Genomic DNA, 16,736 nt, shown 5'->3' with positions numbered 1-16,736 from the left:
TAAAGCCTGTATGATAGGATTTTTGTTGTTGTTCTAAATTGAGAACTCCTTTTATTCTGCTAATCCTTTCACCGGCTGCAGGCTCTGTCTGCTCTTTTCAGGCACACAGTCCACTGCTTTATTTCCTGCTCCTCTGTTCTGACTCTTGTACTTGGTCTGATTTCTCTACTTCCTTAACTTCTGACTTGTTCTCCTCTTCTCTTGCCAGTGTTGGGATATGTGGGCTGCATTTCATTAGCATGGAGTGCAAACCTCAGCCTTCCGTGCCTTTCACTATACGCTGCAACTATAAGGCAGAAATATTCGGAAAAGCCTTCTCCTAGGGCCTAGGTGGCATTTTCCTTGGAATATTCTCAAAAGAGTAACACTGAGCGAGCTCCAGCACAATGCCACACTGAAAGCAGCCAGTGCGGCAGTAGGGCTGTGTTCGGGCAGGGATTGCTACCAGCCACCTTTGCTGAGCTTCACATTGCACCTTCCTTTTCCTGCCTTCCCTGACATCAGGGACCTCGAGCAGGGTTTACGGCAGGGCAGTGCTGTCAGGTGAAGATGAAAGGGTCCCAACAGAGAGGTGTGAAGCAGTCCTTTCTGGTGGTTCCCACTGCATCACCAGTGGCAGCGGTTCAGGAGGCTGTGTGGAACAGGGACTCCAACCACCCCCTTGGCTGTGGCCCTTTGGCATATAAAGGGGCTGCTGTGACCCTCGAAGCACAGCACTCCTGTGGTGGTAGAGAAGGCTTCAACCTTTCCACTAGTTTTCAGAGAGAAACTGAAATCCCAGCCTACCTTGCTACTGCCAGAGGGACATGGAGGAGACCCCTCTAATGCTCCTAAAATGCCTAGGCTGCCCTGGTTAGTGCAGCACTGCACATTGCTCTCTATAAATAGTGCAACTTTATGCTGTATTAGCCCTTGTTATCTGTCCAACATCTGTTTTTTGTGCTCTCTGGACCGTAATATCCTGACTTGGAATTTTACCTCTGAACAGCAGAAATGTGTCATTAAATCCCCTGATGGAGAAATTGGCAGTTCCTAATGCCCTGCTCTGCATGCACGCAGGAGGAGGTGAGGGTCTTCTCTAAGACACTGCATGACTGATTACGGCCAGACAAATCCTGATTTTAAGGAAAGCAACTGATAGCAGAGCAAGGTCCCCCCTGTAGTGGTTTAAGAGGCAGATGCCAGCCCATGCAGCTGATTTAGTGTTTGTCCCTTGGCTGAGAAATCCCACAGGTGACAGCTGTGCCTCTGGGATGGCTCTCATGGTGCCCTCTGCACCTACAATGATTTTCATTATTTATCAAGAAGGAAAGCAATTACAAAATGCTGCTGTCAAGCTCACCAACTGAGCTTTAGCAACAGCCAAGGAGTTCAGCTGTGTTGGGGAGTGCTGTGGGTCAGACAAGGACAGGACGACAGACGCAGCTTTTTGCCAGCCCAGGCTCTTCAGCCGTACTCATGCCAATGGCAGGGACCCTCGCACCATCTTTGAAGCATAATTTGTTTTGTGGAAAATGCTGTGGTGTTTTTTTTTTGTTGTTTTCTTTTTTTTTCTCCCCCTAGCTCTATTCTTGCTTCCTGTGACTGAGCACAGCAAACATTACTTGAAGAGTCTGGAAAATTTACCAGCAACTTGCCCAGTGGGAAAGCCTCTTCCTGTCCGTTCCTGAAAGCTGTCAGTCCTCATGGTAGTATCACCACTTGCCTAATTAGAAAGATGAAATAAAATAGCAGTATGCAATTCCAGAAGTTATGCAGTACGCTACTACGGGTGCACAGAAAGATCTTTTTTGTTAGCTGAGTCTAGGCTTTAGCAGAAGAACCCAGCCTGGAAGCTGGCGTCACCTCTCTGACCCCCACCCTGTTCCGCAGCCACCACGGCACCTCCCTGCTTCCCTCGCACAGCATCACTCTGCAGTTTTTTGCTGGGAAAAATGTTCCTCCTTGCAAACTAAAAGCTTCGTTTGGATGCGTTGGTGACCTTTCAACCCTCAGCTGTGACTACCAAGAACCCATGTGTGTGCCATGTTTGCCCCAGGGCTGTGCAACAGCAAAGGGACACGGGGACAAAGACTCATGGGGCAGCATTACAGGAGTGAGCAGGTCTGGAGAAAAGACACAGCTTGAACTGATCTGCTTGACTGTAAATAAGGTGAAATTAATTTCTTAATTAAGGAGCATTAATTCCTGCTCTTGCCTCTAATCTTCTCTCAGATTATTGGGGTTTATGCCTTCTGCTCTGACCCCACAAAGATGGGTCCTGCAAAAATGTGCTCAAACTTAGGTCAGTTGGTGGATTTTTGGACCATGCTTCTGTAGATTCTGCAAACCTGTGACATTATAACCTGAAGGGGTATAATGGGAATTTAAGTATGTTAAACTTTTAAGGTAAAGCTCTGTCTTCAATATTGTTCTGAACAGTAAAGGCGTTAAACACAGTGCCTTCCTGAATTGAAATTCCAGGCAATAAATATTTAAAACAAAGCAATATGAAAATAGCAGTAACAAGCTAACCAAATACACTAACTGTTGTGTTACAGCTCAGGTTACATGATTGGAAGAAAGACTGATAAAGAATTGCCTGGGATCTTACACAAACCTTAGTTTGGATGCAGATGTAAACAAGATACGAGCTCTTCAGTAAAGTTTGTTGTTCTTGCAGGTTTCATACCTCCTTGATCAGAAATCATTCCAGCTCTCAAGCTTACATTCTTTCGGTTGTAAATCTCTGTTAGCAAATTCTGGTGTAGTTAATTTTACCTCTATCAGTATGGTATCATTACATCTCCAAATAGCTTTCTGTCTTGTTTTAGCAAAGAATACAAAGATAGGCTTATGTTTCACTATGGTCAATGAACAAGTGGAATTTTAAAGCAAAAAAAAAAAAAAAGGTATTTATGCTTCCTGGGCTGTGCACAACTATTACATAACAATATTTTATTTAAAGCTTGCACTTAATTTTAAGTGCGCTTTGGTAACTAGCTCAGCCTGAGTTTAAATGAGATTTACAAATACCTATGAGCTTAGTATATGCTGCTTAAAATTCTGTGTTGTGTTCCAGTTAGAATACCAGTGCTGACTTATATCTTGACTTTGAAATATTTTATTTATTTTTTAATAATACATTTTGATAATTTTACCAACAAGAACTAGAAAATTCTTGATTTCCAAAACAAATGGCAGCTTTTCTTGAAGCTCTTAAATATCTATGATCTGGGAATTTAAGGAAAATGCCAGACCTGTTGTTACACGATCTCAAGAGTTAGCAGTATTACGGTGTAGTTTTCTTTTGTGCATATGAGTCCTGTATTACCAAATACCACAACTAGGTCTTGAAATTAAGTATCTTCAGAATTAGTATACTTCATGTTACTCACTGATGTCTTGATATATCGGGTCTGTCTAAGCAGTTGACCAGCTGTAGAAAAACTTAGTCAGAAAAAGTCACTCCTTCCCTCTGGATGGAAAAACTTATTTACAGAATGTTTTGAGTATGCAGAAACATGGCATTAAATTAGCTAATCCTGCAAAATACAGATTAATAGAGACCTTAACAACCCTGCCATCACAATGTGTAGGACCCTGGTTAAAATGTGCTGTTATAGTTCTGGCACAGATTGGAGATGTTTGATTTGTCTTGTGTCTCTTCCTTCCTAGTTTCCTAAAGAGATAGACCTCTGCTTGAAGTAGGTCCTCTAGAATTGCCGCTTTCCAGAAATTTTGTAATTGGTTTTGTTTTTTTTAGTTCTGGTGCTTTTGAGTAGCTAAATCTCAGCCAAGAAGTCCTCAGACCATTTCAGAAGGCCACAAAGGGAAATGTAGGGATTTCAATAGATGGTGTATTCATTCAGAGACTTCAGGGAAGTTCTGCGAGTTGGTGGCTGGAAGTGAATTTGGTCCTTTTGGCCCTTGTGTGCCACTTTCCCCATCTCTAAAAGTGAGAGGACAATCCCTACCTGCTGCAAAGGGCAGCTGGGTTGCTGGAGCAGCTCCTGTATCCTGACCATGTTTGGTCAACAAATGTTTTCATTGTTAGATTTGTGGTAAAAGGAGTGCACGAGACTGGCCCTATAACTTTAATTAATGGGAACAAATTAACACTTGTCACCATTGCTCTCTGCTGTGCGGTGCAACCTGAACATAGTATGGTCCGTTCTGACCCAACTTCACTGCAGTATGACTGCCAGCCTCGCTCAGGTATGTGGGTAATAAAGGATTAATGTGCTTTGTACCTAGCTGATTTAATTTAATTTAGGTCCTGATCCTATGAGGCAATGAAGTCCTCTACTCTCCTGGACCTCAGCAGGGAGTGGGGGGACTAGGGACCTGTTAAGAAAAGTGTCTTTAATCTTCCATTGGAGCCTCAGTGCACGAAGGGGAGCTATTCCTTCTGCACACACTTGTAAAATGTACAGGATTTGGGTAGCTTTTGTAATAGCCTGCTTAAATCTTAATGCGTTGCTAGGGAACTGGCTGTGTCCACGACCAAGAAACATGTAGACGTTGTGTCCTACTGGTCTCTGGCAGAGTTTACCGTAAGAAATGGCTTTATTGCAACAAGATCTACTAGCAGTAGTACAGAAAAGCAGTTCGTCAGCTTTTTTTTTAATTACAAATATTTTAATTCTATCATACAAATAGAAATCCCTTCCAAGCCGAAGGCTAGGCATGTGAGGACACCACCCAGAATCAAATACTTTCCCCCCTTATTCTTTAAAATATTGATTCAGCTATTTTTTAATTTACTTGAGTCTAAGTACAGTGTTTGGAAGCTTAACACGCTTGGATACTTTCTGCTCTCTTGTACTAACTAATGCTATTACTATTTTAAAGACACAGAAAGAGCTGATTATTTGTGTTTCCAAAGTGTATGTCTTTTCAGGTTTTCAGACCGTATTTAAGAGCCTCAGAAATGGTGAAATGTTTGTGTTTATGGAGTCCTAAACTGCCATTTCTGATATGGTTTCATCTCCCTTTCATGGACATCAGAACTGTCTGCATTGTTTTAAATGAATGATAAAACAAGGCTTGAAATTAGCAAAGAAATAAGCCTGCTATCAAAACAGGACAAAATCTGGGCAGAGAAAAAAAAAAAAGTCATGGGGAAATGGAAATGAAATATAGTCTGAGATTACTTCCCTAAAAACAAGCAAGCAAACCCTGTTCTATCAAGCTCTCAGGAGAGCTGCTAAAGAATTTTGAAATAATCCAGGGAAGGAACTCAACCCCTCATTTTCATTCTTCTCGGTCCATTCCTTGCAACTCCCTAAGAAAAACTGATCCCTTGGGTGTTTTGTACAAAGGGATGAATTTTTATGATATAAAAGCACATAGCTTAAAGCTGGAAGTCCTCATATTCCTTGGCAGTCATTATCTTCAGGTTTACGGAGAAGCACATATTGATCCTTTCCAACGCATGGGTTGGCAGGGAGGCAAGGCACACTCACTCTGGATTCATCAGCCTTCCTCGTGGGACCTGAGCAGAAGCAATCTCACAGCACAATATGAGGCTGTTAAAAACCCATTGTATGTGACACACACTAATAGTTTTTTTTCTCCTTGTCTCATGGTGGTTGCACAAAGTAACAGCAAAAAGATGGAAGACACTTAGGAACTAGAACAGACTAGCCAACTAACGATGCTTTTTCTTGTCAGACCTACAGCTTATTACATCATGCACATGTATTCAAGTGCAATGACCTTTTCGCAAAACTGTTTAAGTTCTAGAGAAGGCGTTGCAGTAATCAGAGCTCAACTTCTGTCCTCCACTGTCTGAATGCAACTCTATACTCAGAGAGCAACTTTTTCTAGCCTGACTGCTCGCCCCTGTGTGATTATCTGACCCAGAGTTAATGTAACATAATTAACAAGTCTTGTTGTCCAGTGATGATTGTCAGTGATTGTTGTCCAGTAATTATATCATAATTAACATGAGTTGTCCAGTGTCACAGGTGAAGTAGAGGTTTTGTGATGGGCAGCCTTGTGACATTCATTGTCATAGATCAAATAATATTGTGGATTGTAGTTCTCTGGCCCAGTGTATTCCGTAGAATGAGATTCTTCCTTAATTTGATTTTTCCAGGCTTTTGTGACTCCACATAAGGTCTTTATATTGTTCAAACATAATTTCTGCCGTATATTAAATTAAGATGTTTGGCCAGATCTAGATTATGTGGCTTCATGTAGCTGATGAAAGAGCTATTGTTTTATTCACAGAAAAACTGCTACTCATCCAGATCACTGACCTGTTTCTTGGCGTTAGAAGTAACCTCTCTGAAGTTGCACTGATTTTTAATGCTATGTTTTACACTATTGACCCTGAAGCCCATGTTCGAAGTGTGATTACAACAGTATTCAAGGAACCGATAAAAAATTTCAACTTAATTTTCAGATACAGAAAGATTTTATTTTTCTGTAAGTTTTGGTACTGTGCTAAAGAAAGTGGTAAATGAATCGGAGCAATTCAGCTGTGGGGGTTATTCCATTACTCAATGATACAGAAATTCCTCAAGCTTAAACATCACCAATATATTCCCCTCCACCTTTCTTTCTCTGAGATCCAGTGGAATTTGTCTCTCTTGTCTGAAAGAGATGATGAACCATGTCCAGAAGCAAGAATTTAATTGGCTCAACCCCAATAGACTGGGCCATTCATTACCCTGAAATCAGAAAAACTATCTACAAGTTCCTGAAGATGGGAACAATTTGTAGAAAACCACTCCTCTAAATCTTGCTTTTTAGCCCTGACTTGCAGAGGCCAGTGCCAGAAGAACACATCAGGAGAATAAACTAATACTGCATAAGGAGATTTTGTGGAGGCTGGCACGTGAAGAAATGTATTTACCATTATATATGGCTTTCCCCTCCAGGAGAACAGGGCTTGCATATTTCCTATGCTTCCTCACAATACAGGGAAGGATACAGGCATTTAAAAAGGAATTAGGATGCTGAGATGCTCGGTCCGTGCTGGATTGCTGGCTCCCTGCTCTTCGCTGTGGAACATCTGCTAAAGAACTTGTTGGGAGACTTCTGGGTTTTTCAGGACCAGCAGAAAAAACAATACTGTTAGGATATTTTATATTTGGGGCACTTTGGTACTGACAAATGCCTTCTCATTTCATCATGCTGCAACCAAGATGACAAAAAAAGTGTGGCAGCTATTAGAAACTCCCCCCCACAGCCCAACAAAAAACGGGGTCTTGAAAGGAAAAGTTTGGCACACAAAAAGCTCTCAACACAAAAAAGCTAAATCTCTACCAAACCATTTCTGCTTGTTGTGAGCCTGCCAAAGCAGAACAGACTTTCTCAACAGAAAAGGCTACATTATGCTAGAAGGAAATGAGCTGCAAGGCACAGGAAAAGGGAACGCGAGTGGAGATTTATGGCACTGCTGAAAGCAGGCACTGTACTGCCAGATGAGGAGTAAGACACTACCAAAGGATGCTACCTTTGTTTTTTCATCTATCAAGGAAGAAGAGTTTCTGTTGCAGGGTATCTAAACTACTGGCATGCATTGCAGAAAGCCCATCACTTCAGCCTTCTGATCAGTCATTGCATCCCAATCAGAATTTTCTACTTTTTCAGAAGGTAAGAAGGAAAAAAAACCCCACCAATTAGCAAAACCCACCCAAACCAAAACCACTGGTCAACAAATACCTGGTAGTTAATAACCTGGAAACAGAATTATGTTACAAATGTTGATAGTTTTGCTAAGTATCACTGACTTTATAAAGTACAAATTGAGGTTTTTTGCAAAGATCTTCTTTATGCCCTATTACTGTTTCTGAAGATCATATGGGAACAATTTGTTCATGTTGACATTTTTTACTTTGGTTTTTTTTTGCTGCTGTTTTGGCTTTTGTTCTTGTACATGAGGGACTTCACATGCTGAATTCGCCTGGATACAGACTGCAGCAGAAAGGCACATCTGTGGACAAACAAAACCATTTTCTATGTCCAGAAAGACTCAATTAAGAAAAATATGACATTAAGGCCCTTTTTTTTTTTTTTTTTTTTTTTCCCTGCCAGGAATTTCTAATTAGAGTTCCTTTTTGCTGCCCTCTGTAAATTCAGCCTCAGAGGTAAGCTGCTAGCCCAGAGAAGCTGCAGGAACTCCCTGGATTTTTACCAAGCTTAATTTGAACTTTGCCATGGTTTTTACTTGCAAGTGTTATTTTCAGCTGCCTAAACTCAGATGAAAGGCTACCCCAAACAATTCTGATAGACAATTGTATGTTGGAACAGCCTTGAAGAACATGAGAACATGGCATCACCCCTAAAACATCACACCATAAATGTAACTTGCACGATGCATTTTGAATGGGCACCCCTAGGTTTCTCCCCTTCAAAATGTAGGGTCTGATCTTCCTCAGCAGTTATGTGCCTCTTTTTCATACTAGGTATCATGCCAAATTATGGACACCTATCAGTTTTTAATGTACATACGGAACCTGGACATGTAACTTTCAGTAGTTTTGAATCTGAGCCTAAGCCTCTAGACCCTACGGGGAAAAAAAATCTTCAAAAGTGCCTCAAAGGTGTCTTTGTGGTTTCCCACTAGTAAGGAAGATGTGCCATTTATCTTGAACAAAAGTTGACTGCTGCCTTTATTTAACCATCATTTGCATTTATAAGAAGACAAAATGTTGAATTACATTTCTCTACAGTCCAGAGCTAGATCCTGAACTATTGCCCTGAAAAAACCCCGATCACGCATGTGTAAATACTTTTGTGTGTTATGACAGCAAGTGCCATATGGAACTGAATGCTCAAAATATTAGTTAACAAGGAGGGTAACAGAGATAGGGAAGACTCTTTTTAGAAACACTTTTTTTTTGAGAGAGCGAGCGAGCTGCTGAAGTAATCTGTATTACTCTCACAAGTCAGTGAACAAAAGTGTGTCCTGAAACTTCAGCTAGCTATAACAGTGAAATGCTCTCACACAGATTCAGAGAGGGAGAAGATTCTTGCTGCAACACCACTGTTTTCTGTGACCCTGGCCAGGATCACAGAAATCAGAAGAAATCACCTAGAGATGCGGGTGTTTTCTTTCCATCTTCCTCATATATCTTTCTGCTGCAGTCTCGTAACTTGGGTACTACACAAGTGAAGTCCATTGGGCCTGACTAGACATGATCTCCTCATGATTTGATACATTACTTGATAAAGAGATGGATCTGATCGGTGCCAGGTGATTCCATGACCAATAACCAGTCTCCTTAAGCAACAGTGTCATATGAAATCAGACAGGATTCATCAAGCAGCTGGCATTAATACCTAGCTATTTCTACCTAGCTATTTCCACTTAAGTTCTTGTATGTTGTGGAAAATATGAGTACGAACACTATTCTCAGTTCCATCTGTTTTCCTTCCCCAGTGTTATACTAGCAGCTTGCCGAATCCTGTAAGAGGTTTCTGTCTTTAAAGACTGTCTGTGGGATTTAGGGCGTGTTAGAATGGCAAGAAGCATAACAGCAAGGAGAGAGCAAACGGACACGCAGGAAGGCTGGTAAATAGTTTTCTGTTAATGGCAAGGAGGAAAAATCGCATCCAGTGCGATTATACTTCTGAACTCAGTGCTATCTCAGAGCGCTGCCCTGGAAATGATATTTATGGAAATGAGAATTTCCCTGTAGATGCATATGCAATTTTTAGTAAATAAGTACAACGCCAGGCAGATATAATGACAACCAAGGAAACTTATTTGGTTATTCCCTTGATGGTTTATCATGATGTAGACAGCAATTTGCACTACATACCATGAAAACCCTGACATAAGGAAGTGTCTCCAATGTAATGGGGCTTTTCAGCTTCTACGCATTCCGCTGAGACCATCCATAAGGTGTCTGACTGACATCAGCTATGGAAGAAAGCAAGTATGTGCTGTTTTCTGGGCGATATGGAGAAGATAAATTCCAGAAAGCTACTTTCAGAAATAGCAATAACTGAACATACTGCTCGTTGGTCTGCTGAACAGAGTTTTGGTATTATCACTGGACTTGAACTGGGAACCAATTTATAAGGGATCTCAGACACAGCTTGTCTGTGAGTAGAATAAGCACTCCAAGCATTTTTTAAGCAATGCCAAGTCAGATGATGCAGATAATTTGACCACCTGTGCTAAATAAGATAAGTCGTATTTACTTCTAGCTGACATATTTCATTGTGGCTCAATTTGTAGGTCTTGTAATGGGTATTACATAGCCTGACATAAAATCATTCAGTGTATACAACAGATTTTACCACGATGTGAGTAAGACTCTATGGCTACTTTCATGCAGTTTTACAAGCCACATAAACAAATATTTTAAGAGGTGTTTAACTGTTTCTTTTATATAAAGCTACTTGAGCTGTATTAAACAGTTAAACATCTCTTGCCAAATGTCTCATACATGCATTTTATGTATACAGGTAAATGTATACTTCTAATGTAAGAATAGTGAATTTTGTTCCTCAGATCAAAAGAACCAGGCTGGCACCAGACGTTAATCAGGCTGCTGTTTCGAATTCTTGTACTTTTCTAAAGAACACTGGAATGTGGTAGAAACTACACAGAGCCAAGTCATGGAGCTTCTTACTCAGTTTTTCATCTACACAGGTACAACTCTCATTGAAGGCACTGAATAAGAGTTTCTCTATATGGCTTATATGCCTTTGCTCATAGAAAAGAAACACGTGCAATAATCTTAATTATATGTGTAGCTCTACAAATGAGATACAAAGCCAGCTATGTAGAAAGTGCATAAAATAACTGTCAAATTAAATACAGCATAGATTTTGGTGTCTGCAAAATAAATTCTTAATCGGGTTTAAAGCAATCATATTGTATCTGTAAGTTATTACCTACTAGATAATAAAGCACATATGTTGCTACTTTTTAAGCTGTATCACTTCATCTGAGTATTGGCAAGCTTAATTTGCAGTGTATTGAGTACATTAGAAGATTATTGATAGCTGGAGCCCGTGAGAGATTTGTTTTTGCTGTACATAACCACATTTGAGACAGAGTGGTTTGGGTACTCCTACAGCAAGTCTCTGGCACTTCCCAAAATTCTGTGGCAGAGATGAATTGCCAGGAAGATTTATTACTGCTACTGAACACTGTCTTCAGTTTCACAGTCATTAAGTAGCAGTCCCTTTTTAGCATCAAATTTTTTTTTGTATTTACATTAGGATACTCCAAAGAGGTGTCTTCTGCCTCTTCATGAAACAACCTTTGGAAACGGCTTTCTTCTCTGACTAGGCTTGTTTGTACGCAAATTTAAAAAAGTTAAATAATGAAGTAATGAGGGATAGGCTTATGTGTTGTGAAAGCTAGGTTGCCGGGAGAAATCAGGAAACTGTCCTATGGGGTGGATATTGGACAGGTATATTAGATTGCTAATTTGATGTACTTTGTTCTGCTATTTTTTCTGCTGTTTTTTATTTGATGAACTGCTATTTCTTAGGGCAAAGCCTTTCAAGCCTCTACCAAGAGAGGATAAAAATTTGAAAGGATGAGTTTTGTGATCATATTAAGATGGCATAGCAATTTATTATGTTGACAAGTATCTCGGTTGTAAAATTAGTAAGAAAATAGTCCTGTAATTCAGAACATGGAAAGAAGATGGGAAAGGAACACTTGCTTTACAGGGAATTAGCACAGGCTACGGGAGCTGCAGGGTGGCTGGTGGGATGAGGGCTGCCTCCCCCTCCTGTACCAGTCACTGCGCCCCAAACTAGTGAGCGCCTTGCGTTCACCGGGCAGGCTGAGCACCTCCTTAGCTCTAACAGCCAGAAGCCTGTAAAGTTCAAGCTGGATGAAGTCGTACATCTGCATCTAGAGGTCATTTTTGTTTCCTCAGATGCAACTGTGAAATTTCAGGGACTATGAAATACTGAGAGACCCTGACATTATTGGAATACTTGTCAAATATACCGGATCATGGTGCCCCACCTCCAAGCCTTCTCTTTCACCTCATTTCATTGTGCTAAGGAGCACTCAGAAAACAACCTGATTCCACCCCCCCAGCTGCAAATCATAAAATGCTTTATTTTAACCAAGCAGAATTAGTGTATAGAAGGCAACCGTGAACTTATTAATCACATATTTATAGGCTCATATTTACAGTATTTTCCAAATACTCTGTCGAGTAGGAAACATCCTCTTTCTGTTACTAATTACTATAAGATTATAATTGTCTATATCCATCCTGCAGCTGATTATTGTAGAGCAGGTCAGCTAAAACAGAGCATTTGGTGTATCACTGCATCAAACTTCTATTTGATAATGCAAAAAATATCCTCTTGCATTTTCTGTACCTGCAGCACTTTTATACGCTATTTGAATAAAGATAACCTACAAAAACATTTAAAGAAAAATAAAGTGCATAATCTTTTTTTAGCTCCATGCAGCGCAAGAAAGGTTTTTTTTCAAAGGCATTTTCTTTTTTCTTGGTGTTCTCAAGCAATATGACTTTGCCATGGGATGCATCAGAGTCTGATGTCTAAACCCTTGAAGAGAAAAGCGTTTCCCTTCCCCACTCAGAAATAGGAAAACTGTTATGATGGCTAACATGAAAGTCCTGGTCTGTCATCAGTTCAAAAGGCTATGACACTGGCTGCACCCATTTTTCCCCGACATCCAAGAATTTGGAAAGTCTTCCCAGTGTTAAATTTTATCATATAGAAAATTTGTGAGCTAACTGGTTGTCTAATACGAATTCAGATCAAGCAGTTTAGGTTTTTTGCTAGAACAGATTCCTCTTATTTAACTCCAGTAATGGTTTGCAAGCCAATCTGGTGTAATGTAATTTACAGTGTCCTCCGATTCTAGGCTGTCAAGTTTTATGTAGTGACATGTACAAAGCTATACTATGCTCTTACTATCTCTTTGTCACTGGGGACTCTGTGATATATAATGTAATTTCACACACCTACACACAAATCAGACCCCAAAATAGGATCCTAGGGTTGTTTTTCCAACTTCTTTTATCAAAATACAGGGGAATTTGCAGCAGAAATTTTAGGCTTTATTTGGCAATGCAGATAACCTTCTCTAATACTTAAACCTCTTGACAGTACTAGACTTAATCATAAATATCAATATTTTTCCCTACTCAAATGTCTTTGGTAGATGAGGCTGTTTCACAAGATTTTGTGTAAGCGTTATTATACAGGTATTGTGCTTGCAACATGTTGCAAATGAGTCAGGTTGATGAAAGGTTGACTGAGAAGGGATCTGGGAGAGCAGAGCCGAGCAGTCTTGAGATACAATTACCCAATTATCTAATACCAGCACTAGCAAATGACATAGATGCCATAAATTTTCCCTATGGCCAGCAGCAACCCAGGTGATACCTAACCCTGGAGGTGCCTTACAGCACAGTATGTTGCCAAATACTCACAAGTACCCCGCTCTCATGCAAGGTCATCTGTGCTCCACCGAGATCCACGAACCAGATTTTCCCCCTTAAATACGCCAAAAGGATTCAACTGCAGTTATAGCTGCCCCTTACATTTAGTATTTCAGTATGGGAACGGAATGAAATATCTTCCTTTTGTATAACAGCCTTGCTCACGATGCAAGAGATCCTGTTCAATGGCACTTAAATTTCTCTCTTGTGTTTTTGGTTTTGTGGGGTTTTTTTGCAAGATCCTATCCACTTAAATGGGGCATAAAGGAATACAGGGCTAACAGCGTAAGATTGTAGTAGGATAGTATGATAACCTATAGGAAGTATGCAGTAAAGTCTGCTTCCTCAAGCATGGGGACATCACTCATGCAGACGCAACGGGCTGTCCCCGCCAACTCTGCTACCACACAGCATGCTGCTGCCGCTGCTCCTGCCGTGCCCACTGTGCCCACTGCCACCTCCCCGTGCTCCAGGCCTGGCCCCAGCTGTCACTGCGAGCCATTCCAGCACCTCACGGTGGGGAAGGTGGGGGCTGGGCCTCCCCCCGGGGTTCTGAGACTCACTGAGTTTGTACAGGCTGCTTGTATTTGGCTAGGACACATCTCCCTCCCTGGACTTGCCCCAGCTCCCCTAGACCGAACACCGCACTGGGCCAGAGCCCGCTGCGGGAAGCTGCTGAGCACAGCCTTGCCCTCATTTCTCAGTTTTGACTGTTACGGGATAAGCAGGCTCAGCCCCGCTGGCTGGCAGCTCAGAAACGCAAACCAGAGGGTCTGCTGGAAAAGGCACCGACCGGCAGCAGCTCTGCCAGCTCCCGGCAGGTGCGGGAAGCGGGACAGTGCCCTGCTGCTGGTGCGTGTGCTGCCGGTGCCCTGCTACCGGTTCCCGCGCTGCTGTGGTGCCCCGCTGCCGGTGCCCGGCTGCCAGCATCCGTGCTGCCGTGCTGCTGTGTTGCCTTGCTGCCGGTGCCCTGCTGCCCTGCTGTTGGTGCCCTGTTGCGTGGCTGCCGGTGCCCTGCTGCCAGCTCCCGCCGCCCCGGGCCGTTCGGTGGCTTTCTGCAAGCCCAAGCTGCCAAGCTGCAAGCCAATCTCAGCTAAAAGAATCAACTTTTGTTTTAGCCTTAGCAATAAAAGGGCACGAGCCCGAACAGCGCGAAAGGCCATCAGGGGACCGCTTTAGCAAATCTCCCGATGCTGCGTTCAGCCCAGCGGCTGCGCGGGGGGGCTTTACCCGTGTTTTGTTGCCCCCCCAAGCAGCACCGTGCCCCACAGGCACGTCCCGACCACCGCCCCCCGCGCCCCGCCAGCCGGGACGCGTCGTCCCGTGCCACATCTCCCGGTAGCGGTACCGGACGATGGGCTGGCGCCCCGGTACACCTGCCCGCGGGTGCCGTGCCTCGCCACACCGCCGCTCCTCGCCGCGCCGGCGGGCCCCGAGCCCCCGCCTCAGCGCGGGGCTGAGCCGAGCGGGACGGGCTGGCAGCGCTGCCCGTGGGCGAGCAGCGGCGAGACGCGCTGTCCCGCGGGGGCACCGGGCGGCGGCCCTTACCGATGATGATGGCACAGGCGCTGACCAGCCCGATCTCCTTCTTCAGCGCCACCCGCTCGGGGCCGCCGGGCGCGCCGCGCTGCTCCCCGCCGGCCATCGCTGCCCGCGCCGCTCTGCCCCGCCGCACGCCACCGCGCGCATGCGCCGCCCCCGGCCGGGGACGTGGAGGGGGGGCGCGCGTCCGCGCGGTGGGCGCGCGCCGGCGGCGGGAAGGCGCGGAGGGATGTCGCCGTCTCTCTGAGGCGAGGCACCTGCGGGCAGCGGGCTGGACGGTCTCCCGGCCCCCGCTCCGGGGTCCCTCGCAGGGTGGCAGCGCCCGAGGGGGCTGCGACAGTCACCTCTGAGAAACCTGCAAACGTGTCCCCCGAAGTGCGGGGGGAAACTGCCGCAGTAACGCCGGCGTTTGGCTTGGTAAGTGCCAAGGTCAAACCACCGCTTTGGTTATTTGGCTTGTGGGACAGTGGGGTTCGCCCCTGCACCCAGGTAGCCCGGCGTGCCCACAGCTCCTCTGGGATGACTTTGGTGACCAACCAACCTAACTCCTGCCCCCCCCCCCCCCCGTAAATCTTTTCAGTGGTGGCCCGCCTATTGTGCTTTATAACTTATGGTAGTGCAGTAATTTATAGGAAAAAAACATTTTATTGCTTGTAATCGGTATTCACAATATGCAGCCAGCCAAGTGTAGTTAAAATCAACAAGGTGATGCCCAAGTACTGACTGCTTGGTTTCTGCCTTAACTTTTCTTGTAAATTTCTCCTCCTTCCCCCTTTGTTTCGAACCTCTCTGAAAGGAGTGGAAACCCCCCAGTCTGCACCAGTTGGTGCTGAGGTGCTTGCGGCTGAGGGCATCCCCCAGCCCCCCTCCCCTGCCCCCCAGCCCTCCCAGCGCCTTGCTGCAGCTGGAGTCATCTGTTGTCAAGGTTAAGGAAATAATAAATATTTCCTTTCCTCACACAGGGGATGGAGCACAAATATTGGGATTCTGCATTGCAGCAAGAACATAAGAATAACAAGGTAAATATAAGGAAATAACGTCATAGTAACTCACAGAACTTTTGCTCTGAACAAACTGCCTTTGTAAGAGTGGCAAGGGATGATGTGTCCTTTACTCTCGGGTGAAATCAGAAAGTTAAGTCATAGCTTGGGAACCTGAGCTCTTCCCTCAAGCTGTAACAGCCAAGGGTTTATTGATGGAAATCCCTGGTTCATTCCTTGTTCACAAGTCAAGATGAACACCTTCCTGAGAGCAGTTCTGCAGAGAGGTTCCCCCATGTGGGTGACCTATTCTGAAAGTGCATAGGTCAGAAACTTTTCATAGGAAGATTACATGGTATCTGGGAGGTGTAGGAAGAGGAGATGGTGTGCATCAGTGGGGCAACCAGCACGGTAATGGTACTTGGATGTGGTGTGGTGGTAACAATGGGAGAAGGAAGGTCTGGTTCTTCACCTCAGTGAGGGAAGGTGAGAAGTTTCTGTGGTGATGTCAGTCTCATATTGTTTGGCTTTAGAGTGAAAAGTATGGCCTGAAAACTGGAACGTCATTTGAAGAAATCAGTGGACTGTTCTTACAAAGCTGGTAATTGTAAGTGATTTTACTTTATAAAGCTGCTTTATATTGCTGCTGTTATAGAAAGGCTTATTGATTTTCAGAGGCTGAGACTTGTTTCCTAAACTGATCTATCACTCTGTGGAATTGTTGTTTCTAAATGAGCTGCCTCACTACTTCTAAAATGTCCTTTTGTTGAATTACTAAGTACTTTTTATAAGAAAGCATTTTACAAGAAGAGTCACTTTC

At 43.6% G+C, this 16,736-nt stretch overlaps 1 protein-coding gene across 5 annotated transcripts in view; it reads right to left on the bottom strand.

Annotated features, from left to right (window-relative positions):
- The window catches only part of SLC7A10 (solute carrier family 7 member 10), a 42,742-nt gene extending 27,223 nt beyond the window's left edge, over nt 1-15,519 (bottom strand). Inside the window, exons 1-2 of one of the 5 annotated variants that reach the window (XM_080365010.1) lie at nt 14,943-15,048; nt 1,627-1,705 (exon numbers count right to left, since the gene is read on the bottom strand). In XM_080365010.1, coding sequence (XP_080221136.1) covers nt 1,627-1,687 — 61 coding nt within the window. In that variant the 5' untranslated portion in view covers nt 1,688-1,705; nt 14,943-15,048. Of the gene's footprint in view, nt 1-1,626; nt 9,860-14,942 lie in introns of all 5 variants that reach the window. The other 4 variants (XM_080365008.1, XM_080365009.1, XM_080365011.1 and 1 more) reach the window with 4 other exon arrangements.
- Between the last annotated feature and the right edge of the window lie 1,217 nt (nt 15,520-16,736).

The sequence above is a fragment of the Falco punctatus genome (assembly GCF_963210335.1).
Source record: "Falco punctatus genome assembly, chromosome: 14".
In the NCBI taxonomy this organism is placed as follows: domain Eukaryota; kingdom Metazoa; phylum Chordata; class Aves; order Falconiformes; family Falconidae; genus Falco; species Falco punctatus.
The sequence above is the reverse complement of the archived record's forward strand: the minus strand, read 5'-3'. Positions and strand labels throughout refer to the sequence as shown.